At 38.9% G+C, this 18,760-nt stretch overlaps 1 protein-coding gene across 4 annotated transcripts in view; it reads right to left on the bottom strand.

Moving 5' to 3' along the window:
• Kcnip4 (potassium voltage-gated channel interacting protein 4) overlaps positions 1-18,760 on the bottom strand; it is a 1,160,852-nt gene that overhangs the window by 529,065 nt on the left and 613,027 nt on the right. The window contains exon 1 of one of the 4 annotated variants that reach the window (XM_087582368.1): positions 66-248. Within the exon in view, the coding sequence (XP_087438494.1) occupies positions 66-165 (100 nt within the window). The 5' untranslated portion in view covers positions 166-248. 4 annotated transcript variants of the gene reach the window in all.

The raw sequence follows: 18,760 nt of genomic DNA, 5'->3' as shown, positions 1-18,760 counted from the left end.
CCCTTAAAGATTTTTTAAAATTGCAAGACAGGATTTTTACAAGTGACTGAAAAGCACTCCCTTACCTTCTAAACCTGCTTCAATCAGCCCAAACTGTTCCAATAATTTAACAAAAAGCACAATGACGATCAGAACTGCTATCATTTCAAGCCCCTCCAAGTTCATGGTCAGCTAGGTCATGGTCCAGCCACAGCCACTGAGAAGCGCTCCTCACCCTGGCTTTCTTTGTAAAGCCATTAAACTACATTAAGAAGGCTACAGCTGGAGAGGGGAGGAGGAGAGAGCGGTGAGAGAGAGAGAGGAGGGAGAGGGAAAGGAGAGAGGAGAGGAGAAAGAGAGAGAGGGAGAGAGAGAGACAGAGAGAGCAGAGCGAGAGGGAGAGGGAGGAGAGGGAGAGGGAGGAGAGGGAGAGGGAGAGAGGGAGAGAGGGAGAGAGGGAGAGAGGGAGAGAGGGAGAGAGGGAGAGAAGGAGAGAGGGAGAGAGAGAGAGGGAGAGAGAGAGAGAGAGAGAGAGAGAGAGAGAGAGAGAGAGAGAGAGAGAGAGAGTGCTCATCCTGTTTGCTGTATCCAAGGCCAGAAGTGGCAGCCCAATAAAGTCGAGCCTGTCTGAATTATCAGCGTCCTCGTTATCACTCTTCCAGAAGGAAACAGCCATGCATGAAGTAGTAGCGCTCAGATCGCAGAAAACCGAGGATGTCTCCAGGAAGGTCCGGAGCAAGCCTAGCGGACAACAGAAGCAGCGCCCCCAGGACTCCACACCTCACCCGCCAGTGGAATCTCAGGGCTGGTCAGTTGCCTTGGAAACAGTGGAAGCGAAGCTGGACTCCTGCTGCAGACAGGACCTGAGAACCCAGTCCTGAGCAGCCAGGAAAAAGAAGAGCCTGGACCGCCCACAGGCAGTGGTAGCTTGTATTCAGCCGTTTCTGAACGTGCTTTACTCTTCAGATAAAACAAATGTGTGTATTTTATCCTAAGGAGTGCGGAAAGGGATGGAATGAAGCTTCCCTCCCGTCGTGGTTTGTTATGTATCTGCTCTTTTCAATGAGTCACTTTATTGTAATGCTCAAGTGTCTTACTCACTTTGAACTAATATCCTGTTTGACTAGTAACTAGTATCTCGAAGTTCGAGATGCTCACAATTATTCTCAATGCTTGCTTCTATTTTAGCGGTTACTTCTCTCCACGCTGGCTTCTCTTTCAACATATCAATTCTGCATTTAGCACTGTTTACCTTGCATGCTTTTTGAAAATTGTTGACATAAGTTTGCTGCTATAAAAAGTTTGAGAAGGAAAAAAAATAAAGCAAACATTCTTTGGAGTTTCTATCTTGTACACATTCTTTTCCTCTAAATTCTATCTAAACAGGTAGATCGGAACCAGGATAAAGAACTGGACTGAGGCCAAAGTAAAACACGTGAAAACAAACAGAACCCAGGGTATAATTCAGCTCAGAGATCCTACTCAAGTTTCCTACATAAATTAGCAATCTGGGGACCCAAAAGAGCAAGAGTCCAAGGGACATATCAAGTTCAGTTGGGGGTGATTAGGCAAACAAACTTCAGAGCCAATAAAGCTGGATTGAGATTTCAGACCCCCTAGGTTGTGTGGACATTGCTCCATTCCTTACATCATGTCTTGGTGTCCCGATTTGCAAATAGGGACATGATAACAAGACCAAGTTCATGGGTTTGTTTTGAAAATTAACTGAGGGTTGGGGATTTAGCTCAGTGGTAGAGCGCTTGTCTAGCAAGCACAAGGCCCTGAGTTCAGTCCCCAGCTCTGAAAAAAAAAAGAAAAAAAAAAAAAGAAAATTAACTGAAAACATTCCCAGAGTAAGGGACTCAATCTGTTCAGCAGTACTAGCTCTTGTCTCGGTATAAGTATTCCATATTCTATTCATATTTCTGAGGATGGCTAGAGTAGTTCCTGTAAGACTCAGTTATCTTACTCAAAAATCTCACATGGCTTTTATTGATGTGCGAATGAATAAAGCACAAGTTTCTGTGTACAGACTCGGGGACCTGCCTGAGGTTTGCCTTTCAATGTTTCTGTTTTCATCCAGACTAACTACATGATAGCTTGTTCTTTCTCCAAAATATATGTTAGAATTCCTTATACCTAGGGCTTTGATTATACCATTTTGTCCCTTTGTTGGGAGAAAAGAAAATCAAACAAGCAAATAAACAAATAAAAAAAACCCAAAACACAAAACAAAATAAACAAGACTTCATCATCTCTGCTTTCAAGTTCCCAGGATCATTTTATTAAAATTCTAAAATCGGTTTTGGATGCAATCTTTTCTCATGTGTGCCTGCTTACATTTTACTGCTTACATTAATTACTTGATATTGTCAAGCCTCAGTGTATTGTATTACAGGTACATGAGTGTGCTTTTTTTCCCAGTAAAACATGAACTTTGAGAGGACATAAGTTCATGACTTCATTGTCTACCTTGACAATGCTCCTAGCTGCTGCAATTCTTTTTAGAGCCCCCCTTCTCACTTCATAAATGCTTATTAGATTATTCTAGTCACCATATGTTAAGCAACTACTGCATACTCGATGTGTTACATGCACTGTTACCTGCTAGACACTCTGAAAGTAGGTAGACTTAGACAGCATTTTCAGATGAGGCATGAAGTCTCAGAGAGCTTAATAAACAGCAGGTTTAAGGTCATAACCTTTGTAAATGGCACGACCAAGATTCAAACCCTGGTTCATTTATTGCAGATTGTTGTATAGCCCTATTATTCCACATACCTTTAAATGCATCAAAAATTCAGGCATTAGCACAAGTTCTTATTAACCTAAGTTGAAGGTTATATTCAAAATGACCCCTTCAAACTGTTTGGTGACATTCTAATTAATCTGTTAACCATAACTTTAGAAGTTAATATTAAAACCTAGTAGTTAAATTCACGGCTCTTACTTCCTGGTGAAGTGCAGCAATAATGTTAGTTAAACATTCACCTTCTTGGCTGCTAAAAGGGGACTTTTCTTGTGTCTCTACTACAATGAATTGTGTGAAGCTCCTTTGATTCCACCATAGACCAATGTCACCCGTCAGTTCCTGTGTGCTCTTTTAAAAGATAATTCCATAGGTTGTGAAATGTTCTTATGTAGGGAGCTTGTGTAAAGTCCCAGAGAGGGGAAAGCCTTTCTGCTCAGTCTGAGTGCCATGAGAGATGACCCCTCGGTGCCCTATATTGCCTTTCCCAGGTCTTTATAGTTTCTAGTTCTTATTTAGGCCTCATGATCTCAAACCTTTGTACTAGATGCTCCATTTGCCAGATATTCTCCTGTCTATGAGAATTTATTTAGGCTTTGAGACTAAAATCTCCCTAAGAGAGAAGCTCTTCCTCTCCACACTTCTTGATGACCCTGAGTCTGTATCACTTTCGTCTATCCAAGTTCTTGTCACCAGGGAACATGCATATTTGTTTACTTACTTATCAAATATCACTACTACAATCTCCAGAACATCAGCTGCTCTAGATAAACATGGAGATTTCTATGTTTTTCATTCCCAATTGAGGCATCAACTGCTAGTATCTGGCACTAGAAAGAGTGAGTATGGTAGAATGAAGGTTCTGGCTAACACTCTTGCCTTCCCCAAAAAGCTATCTGCTCTCTCACTGATCTTTTTTTTTTTTTTTTTTTTGGTTCTTTTTTTCGGAGCTGGAGACCGAACCCAGGGCCTTGTGCTTCCTAGGTAAGCGCTCTACCACTGAGCTAAATCCCCAGCCCCTTCTCACTGATCTTTTTAGAACGAAATTCTCCATGATGTAGTGTGTGGAGTCCGCCTGGGGACCCTGTGAGTCTTCTGTACCTCCTACTAGAATGTCTTACTCCAAGGCATTGAAGGATCCAGACACAGCAAGGCAAATTCCCATGACCTTTCTTTAGGGTGAGCCATGAGACTTGGAATATCTTCATTTTGTCCAGTCCCAAAGGTTTAATACGAATATGATTTGTGGTTTTGACAGTATGACCAATAGAAGCAATGATAAGAATGAACTCAAGTAAGTCTCACTATCCAGCATATCTGAAAATCATTCCTATGTAAGGTCAGAAGAACCTTGGATAAGAGTCATTCCTATCCTTTAATTTTCAGCTAGACTAGTGCAGCATAAATGGCAAGTGTGGCTTAGCTATACGTGTAACTCTTAGCTTCAGTTACATAGCTGGAATTCAGTCTAACACATGAATCCATTTTCTCAGATTTCTGTACTTCTTCCAGCATCACCTTTTGCAGAGAGAAGCATTGTTGTATCCAATAGACACAGAAGAGAAGCTGACCTCACTCCAGGCAGAGCCAATATTTGTCTTCCCAGGATGAAGCAGTAGAGAGGGGTGGTGCTATTTGCAAATGACACATAGGCTGTGTGGGTCCATCATTTGCTCAGCCCTAGGATAAGCATGGAGACTGGACCATTTTTCAAGGTATTTTTGAGATGGGTAAGACCTCCACTATCACCTTGTGAGAAGAGAGAAGAGACTTAGGAAAAATGAGTGAATATTTCCAAGAATCCAGTGAAGCTGATGGTTTAGTACTTAGTGTCATGTTATTTCCTCCTTAAAGTGTAAAGTAACCAGCCATGCATGAAGCACCCAAGAAAATAAACATCACAGATTTAATGAGCTAACATTTCATTGTGACCATTTCAAGATCTCTTGCAATTTTTGAATCAGTAAGATTTCAGACATGAGAAAGTTCAGTGCACCTGCAGTCCAGGTGAGTACAGTATGGTTTAAGTCAGAGAGGATGCTGCTGCTATAGCTTTTAAAACCTATCTGTGCTCCTGCAAAGATAGCTTTGTCAGTAAAGTCAGAATCTCCATAACAGAATCCAGTTTATAGAGGTGCAGAATCTGTAATCCCAGTGCTGTCAAGTTAGGGACAGGAAGCTCCTCTCCAGGCTTGTTTTCCTGCCTGTTTATGCAAATTGGCAAGATCTGAGTTAAGTTACAGGCAATTTTGAAAACCTAAGGTAGACTGTTTGAGGAAAAAGAAAACTGGTATCTACCTCGACACATGTACATACATGTGAATATATAGCTGCTCCAGTGTCTAAACACATACACATGGCCAGACACTTGTAATGTGCATGTAGCTCAGGAGAGGAAATAACCCCTAAAAGAAAGAGTTTGAGCAGATTTCAACTAAAAAAAGAAAAAGAAAATGAAAAAGAGGCTTTATACATGCTATATGCTTAAGAAGCTAATAAGGTGTACAAGAGGCTGATGCAATTCTTCCAGTTTAATATTTATTTTTTTTTACAATGTAACTTTCAGAAGACTTGCTGAGAACTCAAGCCCAAAGGTTATCCTTTGCTTGTCCCTCGAAATAAATGAGATACTTTTATTATTGCAGTTCTATCCCTGTATATCCCTATAGTGCAGTTTATTCAAAATCACCAGTTACTGGCAGTAATAAACATTTCTGCTTTATTTTCAGCTACATGGTTTTGGAAGAAAAAAAGGACCAATGTTTTCTTACAAAATTAGGTGTAAAGTTCCACTTTGATGAACTGGGATAGGAAAAAAAGTGGGGGGGGGTCTTCCAGGGATATGCAACCCTGCAGTTGAATCTTACATATGCCAAAATGGCTGTGGTCAAAAACTCAAGTGACAACACATGCTCAAAGATCTGGGACAAGGGAAACACTTCGCTATTACTAGTGGGAGTGCAAACTGGTGCAACCACTTTGGAAATCAATTTGGTGGTTTCTTAGGAAGCTTGTAATAGTTCTACCTTAAGACTGAACTACAACACTCCTGGGCATATTCTCAAAAGTTATTTCATCACACCACAAGGTCCCTTACCAAGCTATGCACGTAGCTGCTTTATTCATAATAGCCAAAAGTGGAAACAATGTGGATTTTGGATGTCCCTCAACCAAAGAATGGATAAAGAAAATGTGATACATTTACACAATGGAATGCTACTCATCTATTTAAAACATGGAAAACCATGAAATTTGAAGACAAATGGATGAAACTAGAAAATATCATCCTGAGTGAAGTTACCCAAGCTAGAAAGACACACATGGTCTGTATTCACTGGTAAGTGGATATTAACCATAAAGCATAGGATACTTATGCTGTAATCCACAGACCTATAGTAAGTAAGTAACAAGTTAGTCCAAAAGACAAAGCCTGAATTTCACACTGATGGGGAAATAAAATAGATATCAGAGGTAGATGAAGGGAGGGAAATGGGAGAATGGGTGGGGAGGGGACAGGAGGGAACAAACAGTGGGAGGACAGAGGGAGAGAGAACTTGGAGAGACAACTGAAATTAGAGATGGTGGGGGAATCTCTGAGACTAGCCAGAAATGTAGGACAAGGGGAATTCTTAGAAATCTATGAGAGTATCCTTAGTTAAGACTCCTAGCAACAAGGGTTATGGAACCTCAAATGACCACCTTCTGTAACCAGGCTAGGGTTCTAATGGAGGGGTGGGGGCACCAATGCATCCACAAAACTTTCTACTCAAAACTGCCCTGCTTATAAGATGTGCAGGCATAAAAGAAGTGGAGCAGAAATTGAGGAAATGGCCAACCATTCACTGGCAGAACTTAAGACATGAGAGAGAACCAACCCCTGACACTATCAATGTTATTCTATTAAGCTTGCAGACAGAAGCCTGGCATAACTGTCCTCTGAGTAGCTAATGGAAACACATGCAGAGACTCACAGGCAGAGCTCTGAAATCTTGTGAAAGTCGGGTAGAAGGGATTGAAGGCTCAGAGAAGTTAAGGATACCACAAGAAAACCTATAGTATTAACTAAATTGGGCCCATAGAGACTCTCAAAGACTGAACCACCAAGCAAAGACCATACCTGCGACTGACCTAAGCCTCCTACACATATCTGACAGATATTGTAGCTTGGGCTTCATGTGAGTTCTCTAAAAACTAGAGCAAGAGATTTCTATGACTCTGGTGCCTGCCTTTAGACCCCTTTCTCCAACTGAGCTGCATTGGTTAGCGTCAATAAGAGAAGATGTGCCTAGTCCTCCTGCAAATTAACATGCCATAGCAGGTTGGTATACAGTGGAGGCTTCCTCATCTCTGAAGAAAAAGGGAGGAGTTATGAAGGAAGAAGAGTAAGAGACAGGAACTGGGAGTAGAGGAGGGAGAGGAGCTTTACAAACAAATAAGTAGAAATAAATAAATGAAAGAAAGAAAAGAAGAGATTCAGGTTTTGGGGTTTTTTTGTTTGTTTTTTCCTTCTCAAGGTGGGTATGGCACTAACAAACACAACATAGAAGCAATAAGGTTTCTCTATATTCTTGTTTCAGAGTCTTAGTTACTTGGACTGAACAAAAACTAAGCTTCTCTCAATATGTTCATGATTAGACATTGCTTACTCGTTTGTTAAATGTGTGGTCTGGGTACTATATATGATGATGTGGGTAATAAAAATCCTATCCACAGTATTTACATTGTTTGCTATCCATTAAAATGAAATTGAGAATCTAAATAATATATGTAGAGTAATCTCGCAGGATAGTGAGCTAAGGTGGAGATACTCACACTGAAATTCATACAAGCCCTGTGAGCAAGTATTAAGTGTCACTCCCTTCTTGTAACTGTAAAGTGAAGAACCAAGAATCTGTTGGGTTAGAGGAGGAATCCACCCGAGGATTTTCCTAAATCTGGCTCCAGAGATCATAAGTTTATGTTGTGTTATTTAGTACTTGCAGTCTGAAGCAGCAGGGGTTAACAGCCTTTAAGGGAGGCTAGAAAGTACCACCAGAAAAGGTGAGCCCATGTAGGAGTTCATGACAGTGGAAAAGGGCAGACTAGACTCAAACCCAGATGTACAGAAAAATGTGAAGGTTTTACTAGTTGAGTGGGTGGGCTTATGGCAAGGTTAATTTATATTACATGAGCAGTGGAGAAGAAAATTAGTCTTGCTACAGAATTCAGTCACAGCCTGAAAAAGCTAATGCAATCCAGACTCCTTGTCTAGGTGATCTCTGGAAGTTATGTCACCCACTTATCAGGCAATGACCCATTCTGACAAACATAGCACCAGGGGGTACATACATAATCTACAAGATGCAGGGCTAAGGTTTTCTACCACAAAAGTATAAAATGTATTTGCTCCTACAAAACTAACTAAAAAAATACATTAAAGGAAACATGGGTTTCAATATTTTAAAGAGATGGTGGTCCACAATAATGGACCTAACAAGAGGATGGAGAGGATGCTAGTGTTCCAGAGGCCTCACTGCTACTTTGGAGTGATGCAAGGCACTCAGAACAGAAACTGTCACATTGTACATGCTCAATGAACAATGGTTATACTTTTTGTTTTTTACTGTTTGTTGAATCTTTTTATACCCTGATGGCTATTCTAATTGCCTTATATCATATATTGCAATTAAACTATACAATTCAATGAGCTGAACACTAGCGCTATTTCCAACTCCTGTGCAGATAAGAGAAAAAGAAAGAAAGAGAGGGAGGAGGGAGAGAGAGAGAAAGAGAGAGAGAGAGAGAGTGAGAGAGAGAGAGAGAGAGAGAGAGAGAGAGAGAGAGATCAGTAGTAGAGCTGGAACTCTGAAGAAAACATCTTGTTTGTGCAAGCTCATAAGACTTACCATTCTCTCCAACAAAGTCATAGGAGAAAAATTTGCAATGTCACATACAGAGAAACATTCGTTGCTACTGGCAAGATGATTTAATGGGCAAAGTGATTGAAGAACGCACAGGAAACTGCACATTTGTAATCCCAGTACTCCTATTTCGAGGTGGAAGCAGAGACAGGAGAAACCCTGGAAGACGATGAATCAGCTATTCTGGCTCAAAGAACAAAAAACAACAGAGAGATCGTGTCTCAACCAAGGTGAAAGACAAGGACTGACACCAGAGGATATTTTATGACCTCCATACAAAGAGCATAGAACATGTGTGCCTACATTCACACATATACGGACATGTAAAACACACAACACAGAGATTAAGTCCTCACAGTCCACTTTGCATGACTAGGTCACATTGTGCCCACATTTTAACAGGCTGCCTTGCTGTGAAGAACAACTAGAGTGACAGAGACACACAGAGATTGTCATTTAACGCACCCTTATTGCAATGAAGGCAGATGGGAACAGTGCAAACCATAGTAATAAAACCATAGTGAATTGACACTGTTAGAATTCCATAGTGATCTCTCTAAATGTGAATCTCCAGACTGTTCCCAAGGATCCGAGTTGGTAGGTCTTACTTAGAGTCTGTGATTCTCCATTTTATCACGTCTTAGCACAGGATCTCTATAGGCCACACAATGTAAAGCAGTGCCTTAAATTCTGAAATATCATCAACTATATAAAGAACACAGGCTCTGGGGAGATCTTCACTCAGGACTCATCAAAACCTAGCAGGATCATACATTTTGAAAACACAGCATGGTTAAGAACAAATGAGGATGGGACCTCACATTAGTTTAACCAAGTTCTGTTAGAACTTTAGTTTTTTGTCAGTGTGGAAAGATTCTTTTTCACTAATTTATTTACTTGATATCTCGATCTGAGTTTCCCCTCCCTCTTTTCATAGTCCCTCCTTCTCACTTCCCTTCCCTTATGCCTCCATCTCTTTCTCCTCAGAGAAGGGGAGACACCTCATGGTTATCAACCCACCTTGGCATATCAAGTTGTACTAGGATGCAACCTCTTCTATTTGGGCTAGACAAGGCCACCTAGTAAGTGGAAAGGGATCCAAAGGCAGGCAACAGAATCAGAGACAGCCCCGTTCTTGGTATTAGAAGTCCCACATGAGGACCAAGCTGCCCATCTGTTACATATGTGTAGGAGGCCTAGTCTGTACAATGCATGCTCTCTGGTTGGTGGTTTAGTCTCTGGGAGCCCCTGTGGGCCCAGGTTAGTTTCTTCTTTAGGTTTTCTTGTGTCCTTGAGCTCTGCCCACAGAGAAAAGATTTTTAAGACTTGTTTATAAACTGATGCAAATTTCTTTCTTATACCCAAAGGCATTTTGATCCTTGTAGTTATGACAGATTTGTGTTGTTAATGAGCCTCAGACACAAACTTCTGTGAAGTAGAGCCTATAACCCATAGCATTCTGCTCACCTCCATACTCTGTCTCCCAGCTTGGGTCTGTCTCTAGTGCATTCAAACTGTATCTTAGAGTGTAATTTGTCAATGATGGGCAGTAGTCGTGTACAGACACCTTAATATTAGTTCATTCAGCATGGACAGTGACTAAATCACAATCAAGGAATGCAAATGTTTGGAAGCCTGATGCTGATTTCGACAGAGTAGACATTTCTCTTTTTAGAATGAATAAAACACAAACCAGCAGCCACAGTGACCCTGTCCCCATTATCCCACGAGGGCTAATCTTTATCTAAATCAATACAATAAAACTAACAAAAGTTATCTGATACATAATTCATTCATCATGAATTCATGTCAGACTCAAATAATTGAAACAAGATTATTTATGGGACTGTTCAACCTCGGGACAATTTCTGCAGAGTTTAGCTCTGCTTAATGCCACTCCGAGTTGCAGATATATATTTTGTCAGACTTCATTTCAAATATTGTCCCTTCTAAGCAATTACTCCACATTACAGCTGACATGCTATATTTCCTCCTAGTAATATGGTGTTAAATTGTTTATTCTTTTATGGTAGCTAAGGAATACAAATTATGAAAAGTAATATATAACCAACCTCATGACAATTCTTCATATTGCATATGTCTTGTACTTTAATTACTAACAACTCTAACTTAATCACTTGTTAATAAACTCAATTTTCAACAGGAATATTTTCTGTAACAACCATGAAACATTATATCAAGCCCAAATTAAATTTGAATAATAGTCAAATATGTGTTTTATTTGAGAACAATACATGAGATATGGCATTAGTAAGGCCACACTGAAAGAAAATGTAATCAATGAAAAGAAAACAGACTGGAAGTGTAAAAGTGGGTGAATCTCATGGCTTGCTATACAAACTCTATTACACCTAAAGCCAGGCACATATGAAAACCCTTTTGAAAGTCATCAAACCAATTCAGGCATGATCCACTGGTTTGTAAATCAAGAGTGACACTGTAAGTTATGGTAATGTCACATTGTTTCTATATCTAATTAATTTTTACTTATTTTTTAAAGTTAGCATACAAGCAGTGGTTTTCTTTTTAGCATTTTTACATATACATATAAGCCATTATACTTTATTATTTCTACATATCAGAGACATTTTCTTAAGGAATACAACATTAAATATACAATCACTTCAGAAACATTATAGAACATACTGACACAAGGAGTGTGTCTCTTGTGCCATATACTCTCTAGTGGCAAAAATCTCTCCCAGACTTTACCACTCTCTGGTGATAGTTCAGGGCTTCCTCATTAGGTTACAGCAGTCACCTGTGGTACTGTCCATTTTGGGTAAATCAAAGTTAATTAATTAGGCACTTGAGCTACATCTGTGGAATTTCTTCTGTCATGTGTTGTTCACAGTTATGGTAATGATACTCCAACGAAGTCACTACCACTGCTCACATTAAAGGGATGGAGATTATACAGTTTTTACACCATAGATACTAGCATTCTGGTTAGCAACATATGCTTCTGCTGCAACTGCCAAGTGACAAGCCATGTTTTCTATGGTTGTGGAATATAAAGAGATTCTTTTTTTTATTGTTCTTTATACAACAAAGCCAAACAAATCACCAGGGAGGAGAACTAGAAGGCAGCTTTGTAGCTAATGAACATTTGGCTCCTGGAATTCACAAGAAACAATAACAGAAAGTTGTCAACTCCCACGATGCAGGCTGCCAACAACTCGTCAAGACATAGAGAAGAGATTGGTGCACTAAAGGTACCAGCAGCTCAAGTAGACCACCCTGGTACTGGTGCACTCATTGGTCAGCTGGCTTTGTTCATTGGTCATACAAAATGGAAATAACCTTCTGATAAAACGTAAAGAACATTTTGTTTTGGATTCCAGTATTTCTGGGATCCACCTATTTTAACATCTTTCCTCATCTCTTGAGGTGATAGTCACTGCGGTCTAGCTTTGTTGTTACTGTAGTCATAGCGTGTCTAATGAGTACCACTCCCTCCATAATTTAAATCCTACTTGGATGTTTTAGTGGTTCAGTAGCTTTTTATAAATACCACCTCCTAGTCTCAGTTATAATACTTATAAATTACAGAAAGTAGCCATGTTTCAGTTATCATTGCATTGGTAAATAGCCAATATATTCAGGCCACACAAAATACGTAATACGTAAATAACATTTTAACTTGTGTTAAATTTGACTGAAGTATTCATTATGGTTATGTTGATCTCAAAGTGTACCTAGAATCCTGCACTATGTTTGATCTCAAGCATTTTCTCAGGGCCTAGCTATAAGGTTCTGTGAAAGTTTCTTCTTAGTCTTGGGCCTGACTCACAGGATCCATTTGTCAGAGTTATCTGAACATGTCCTTCCATCATTCCAGTTTTCAATCATATCTAACTCACTTTGGTATAAAAATTTAAAAATCACAGAGAATCACAGAAAAGCCCTCCTGGCCTTCTGAATGGTTTCTAACCTTATCTTCTGAGTATTACCTATCATTTAAACATTAGCTCAAATATTTATGTTTATTTGTACTGTTTCACAAGCCATTCTCACAACCAGTATGGCCTTCTTTTACTGTGTGATGTTCTTAACTAGTGTCCCTTCAAGATAAATGAACTGTTTGTCATAATATCCTTTCTCTAATACCATGAGTCCATGGAAGCTGAAATCACATTTTATATATTTCTTAATTTTTATATGTGGCTGAGCATATTATTTGGTTAGAAAATATTTGTATTTATAGGTAACTTATAGAAACAAGAAAACTTGGAGAAAATGAATAACATTTGATCAAGGGATTAAGGAAAATTTAAACATGAACTACCATATCTTGATCCCCAAATCAAACATTGAAACTTTTACATGAAGTATTATGTTGTCCCAAAACACTATAAATGCATCCTGGTGTGAAAACTTTTTTTCAGCACTTTTGTGTAAGACAGATAAGGCCATTTCTCCAGGGCACTTTAACCTTAATAACACTAACATGTATAAAGCGAGGATGTTATGAGTCAGTTTGTCAGCAAGTTCAGAAGGATGATCAATAGAAAAGCCACCTGAAAGTTTATTGTAATTAGAGCCAGTATTGACTATTCTAAAGCATGTGTTAATCTACATAATTATACTTTTTCTTTTAATTTCTACTGAGTGTTTATTGTGTTTAACATGCAGATACATTATCTGCCAATGATAATTTAGCCAATGTTCACTGATAGATTAATCCTCCTAAATTTTTATATTCAATTTCACTATCATCATCATTGTAATTATTTACTTTGTTTTGTGTTATACAGAGTTCCCATATGGAATCCAATAAGTATAGGCCACCTGATCTACCTACCTCAAGCTCATTGGTTCTGGATTTGTAGGTATTTGTCACTGTGTCCTGCTTTCCCTATAAATGATCAAACCAGGCTTACACCAGTGAGTTCTTGCAGGTACTGGATCATTGTTTCCTATCTCATTTCCTAAAGAACCTCCTTCCTCCCGAACCTTGATGTGATATTGTCATAGGTGACATCAATTTGCTCTTATGAGCTTCTCTGGCCTTCACAATTTATGAGGGGGGATACTTAAGAGATGCGGGGAAAGTAGTTTAGAATTATTGTAAAGTGGATGTGCTTGATATTGGCAGGAGAACAATGTTACCAACCTCTCTGGATTATTGACTTTTTAAAACTGGTTTAACCATATTTTGGATTTGATCAAACTTTCAATTCAAAGCTTAAATCTTTATATAGTTTCAAAATGCCTGATGAGTTTAACATATGTTTAATCAACATGTTTATATTGAGACAGGAATCACCCTGAATAATTAATATAATACTGTTAATATATGTTTGCTATTTAGTATGTACAAATCACTTTTTAATATTTCTATCTCCTCATTGAGGAAAAATGAGATAAAGTGCTGAAAAATCAAATAAACAAATATGTGCTGATATTAATCAGAATTGTATTTATTTTTGTAATTAAAGAATTTGAACAAGCTGGCAAATGTCATAAGTTTATCATACATAAAAGTGGAAAGATATGGCTATGTAAAACAGAAGGTAAAGTGTGTTTTTACAATCAGTTCATGAGCACCAAAAAAGGCCTTCACAAACTGATGCCATACTTGGAAGTCATATCTTAGTGCTATTGCAACCACCATTCACTCTGTTAGAACCTGAGTTTTAGGAGCTCCCTTTCACTACCCTTACAAACTCTCATTCCAGGCCTGCCACATGCCACAATGCCCTCAGGGTCAACTTTCCAAATCTCTGGTCCAGTGAGAGCAACACCAAATGGAACTTTCAGAGCCATGTCCTGTTTGGCAAGCACCTCTGAAAATGGTGGATGATTACCACACTTTGAATATCCCAAGTAGCTTGGTAGCTTTCTGAGCTTGACAAAGCACATTTCCTCTTCTACCTGGTCTACAAGAAATATAAATGGATCCCTGGTACTTGATGTGGCTGTTCAAGGTATTATCTACATATTATCTCTACCTATTTGAAAGAGAGACCCTGGAATATATCTGATGTTCTTCAATGATCTCACTGTTGTGTGCATTGAAATAAACTCTAACCTTGCAAAATAACAGGAATTATAGATTTTTCTCATAGTATGTCTCTTATTTCTGTTTTTATAAACTACTTCAAGAAAATGAGACAGAAGGAAGGGGACAAATGAAGTGATACAGAGACCATATCATTCTCATTTGTTTCTTTAAGGCATTTGGGCAAAGAGGCAGGGTGAAGTTCATGGTGAGAGTAAGTTTTCTGTATTGTCACTGCATCTTACTTACATGGTATCTTAGTGTTCATTACCTGGGACAATTAGCATCCTAGTGAGACAAGCCAATCTATAAGAGCTATTTCTTGCCCCTAGGGTAGATAGGATCCCTGTAATTCTACTTGGTAAATGGAGTCTTAGAACTGCCATTTCCTGATATTGAAGGTTTGGAATATAGAAACATCATTTCCTATATATTTTACGACAACTTCCCTTATTTTGATATAAATTTGTGATTTAGGAATTGTCTGTGCTAGGGCTTTGTCATTCTAAGAGCATCTAGTAATGAGAGAGAAAATGAAATAGTACCTATTTTCCTTTCCTTTCTAGAGCCATGCTGATATATTATATTCCTTGATACTCGTTCTTATGAAGTGAAGTTTATTCATAAACTTGAGAGTCATTTGTTAGAGCTGAAGCATAGGGAAAAGTGTCTTTTTCTCTCCACAAGTTTAATTTTTAGATTTTTACATGGCTAGTAAAAATCCTCTCGAGTTTATGGTTTTTTTGTATGAGACAGATGAAGAGTCATTCCACCTAAAAGTGCTTAGAATAGAGTTATAGGTAACCCATAAATAAGCAGAATATAAAGCCAAGTGTGCTTCTGTATGGCAAGAAGATAGAACGATACTCTGAAGTTCACTAAATTGGTAGTACTGGCGGACATGTAGGGAGAATGACTTACAACTCAAGCAGATGGCATAACGGGGAGAGTCGAGGAATGCATGTCTGACACAATGCAGGGGAGAGTGATATGCAAAATGTGTTCAAGTGCGAGCTCTCTTTTGGTACTTCAACCTTGTTCTTGTTACAGGCAATGAAGGAAACAAATGTCAAAGGTGAATCTAAAGGAAAGCAAAATCTGTCTGCTCTCAAACTGTGGTCATTTTAGCTGCTTGTTGCTGACAGTTCTGATCATATGTTTCTAATCCCAGAAACATGGACAAAATGTACTAGTTGTCAGAACAGATTTAAGGAAGACCAGTCCACAGACACATGATAGAGCATGGCGTGACATGACCCCTGTCATGTCTACAACTATACTGTGAATTTATGCTCCAAATCATGTAACTACTTTCCCCCTTATATCTAAATGACTATCTAGGCCCTAGTGCTCTTCTCTCAATGACAGAATTCCTCATTTTTTACTTAGAAAGTTTCCTAGGATGTTACCTTCCTGGATATTTGAAAGTTACTGTCTCCTAGATGTCTCTTAGAAAAGTATCCCATTATTTTTCAGTTTCTCTGATCTTTGAGTTGCCTAGTAGCTTGTTAAACATCAATGCACACCAGCTCCCTGGCAAGGTGAGTCACCCTATGCTTGTGCTCATATCTACCTACCTAAAAATGACATACACAAATACAAACATACTGTAGACCTTAAAAAGATTTCAACAGTAGTCAGCTCAAGACCATTAAAAATAATATTACTTTGAAGTAGTAGTCTTTCAAAACCAGCTTAATCATATTAGTGAATAGCAAAATAATATCATTAGCTTGTGGGCAGTCCTGTTGATTAGCACAGCCCATAATAGAATGCTATTGAGTAAAATACTAATGTGTGATGTTTTACAAATTAAAATGATATTATTTTGTGAAAATCTTTTACAGTTATATTTATCTGTATTTTGGGCACGTTGATAGCCACGACTGAAAAAGTATTTCTTGCTGTAGCTCATCATTGAAAATCTTGGTTTGGACTGGAGAGATGGCTCAGTGGTTAAGAGCAACAACTGTTCTACCAGAGGTCCTGGGTTCAAACTCCAGCAACTATATGGTGGCTCACAACCATCTGCAACGGGATCTGATGCCCTCTTCCTCACAGTTTCTAAAGATAACCTTAATGAAACTTCATAATTGATTACTGAGACAGATTGTACATGAAGCTGAAAATACATTATAAATGCAAAAATTACAATCTGATCTGATAAGCCTGTTTTTCTTTTTGTTTTTCCATCATGAAAGCTAGTTAACAAAACTCAGAACAACTCTGTATGACCAAACAGTGATAATTCCAGACACATAATATGCAGACGGTACGATCTGAGCTGAGAGGAAGGAGTTTGTCTTCTCAGGAGTGAGCCTACCCAGCAGCTAGCTGCTCAGGAACTGACTCCAGCACCCAGAACGCTACACAGCTAGTGTGGTTAGGCACTAACTGCTCAGGCATGAGGCTGCTCTGTAGGTGGCTAGCATATTTAAATTACCCTAAAGAGCTGATAGCTTGCCTCAGGAGGTAGAGTACTGAGTAGATATTTGCTTTTTGGGAGCGATGCCCTTGAAGCCCTCCATTATTGATGTTATTATTATGATTAGAGTTAAGTATGACTGGGTTCATGGAAAATCCCCAGCCGGCTGCAGAAGACTAATACAAATCTGGTGGTCAGGGTGAATAATGATATGATAAAGTTCTGACCTTGCTGAGAAATACATCTGACATCAAGATGCCCAATGTGATGACCTGTAACCTTTCTGAAAAACCAACATCCTGCTGACTAATAGATATGATAAACCTGTGACCTTTCTGAAAAACCAACATCCTGTTGACATCAGCTGACCACACAAATACTGTGTCCTTGGCCTGCCTTAATATTTCACACTTCGCCCCTCCCTCTGTTACCCCTGTTATGGTATAAATTCAGCCTTGGGAAAAAATAAAGTCGCCTTGATCTGACTCTTGTCTTGGCGTCCTTCTTCGCGTCTCTTGTCCCCCATTCTCTTCCAGGTACCCACAGCACCCTCGTTGACACTTGCTTAGGAGATAGGATGCTGAAAATATAGTCTGATGAGAAGATGACAGTGGCTAAAAAACAGCTCACTTGGGAGCTCACCTGTACAGAAGATAACCTACTCAGTAGTCAGCTTACTAAAGAACTATTGATGGCTTGTTTGGGGCTAAGCATATGTAGGGACTAGGTTATCATTTGCTTACTGAGAAACTAGCCTACTCTGGTACTGATAGACTAAGGAGTTAGTGCCCAGGTGCATTGAAAAATGGCAAAATGTAGAGATTATAGAGAAGGGGCTTGCTCATGTGACTGTGATATTTGTTATTATTCTAAGATCAATGAGTTGAGTTGAGGGTTTTTTTTTTATATCTATTACATTATTTTAGTGAGGCATCTAGGGAGGAAAAAACAAGGAGACACGTACTATAAGGTGTCATTTGTGTTTTGTCACCACACTCTAGCCTGTACCCTGTTCAGGAGGAATAATTATTAAGTACACATTATATATGAGGGGAATTGCCCAGATGTGTTGAAGGCTCAAATATAGCTCTCCGATCTTGGAAAGAGATTCATTACTTTATCCAATTTAAAGAACTTCTTTAGTGCTTTGCTCTGCACGAATTTTCTCTGCATGAATCTACAATGAATTGACAAGACAAAGCACCATAGTAGACCTATTTGTTATGAAATGTTTGTTCAGAAAGAGAGGGAAAGAAGTCAGATGCAACCTACAAGCTTTCAGCTTAAATTCCAGTGATTTTTTTTTCAAGGCACTCTCAGAAAGACAGGGACAAATTGAAAAGTACTTGAAGAGTGATAAGAAAAACGAGAGACTTGATTTATGAGACAAGATTTAAAGTGATAAATACCTATTCCTAGGCTAAGGAATCTCCAGGGGACATGATAACAATCTACAAATATTGAGAGGATGTGAATATAGATAGTAGGGACGATTTCTTAAAGTGTAACAAGATAAAACTGGTAAAAAGAAAATGTTCAACTGCAGAAAATGCCAAGAAGATTTTGGCAACAGGTTTCATAGGATGAGGGGAAGGAGTCAGAGGAAAAAGAAGAGGCAGACGGAAAGAAGGGGGAAGTATCAAAGAAGACTTGAAAATACATGATGAGGAAAAGAAATGACT

This window comes from Rattus norvegicus, chromosome 14 (genome assembly GCF_021556685.1).
Source record: "Rattus norvegicus strain SHRSP/BbbUtx chromosome 14, alternate assembly SHRSP_T2T, whole genome shotgun sequence".
NCBI classification, from domain to species: Eukaryota; Metazoa; Chordata; class Mammalia; order Rodentia; family Muridae; genus Rattus; species Rattus norvegicus.
Note: the sequence above shows the minus strand (reverse complement) of the source record. Positions and strands in the feature narration are given on the sequence as shown.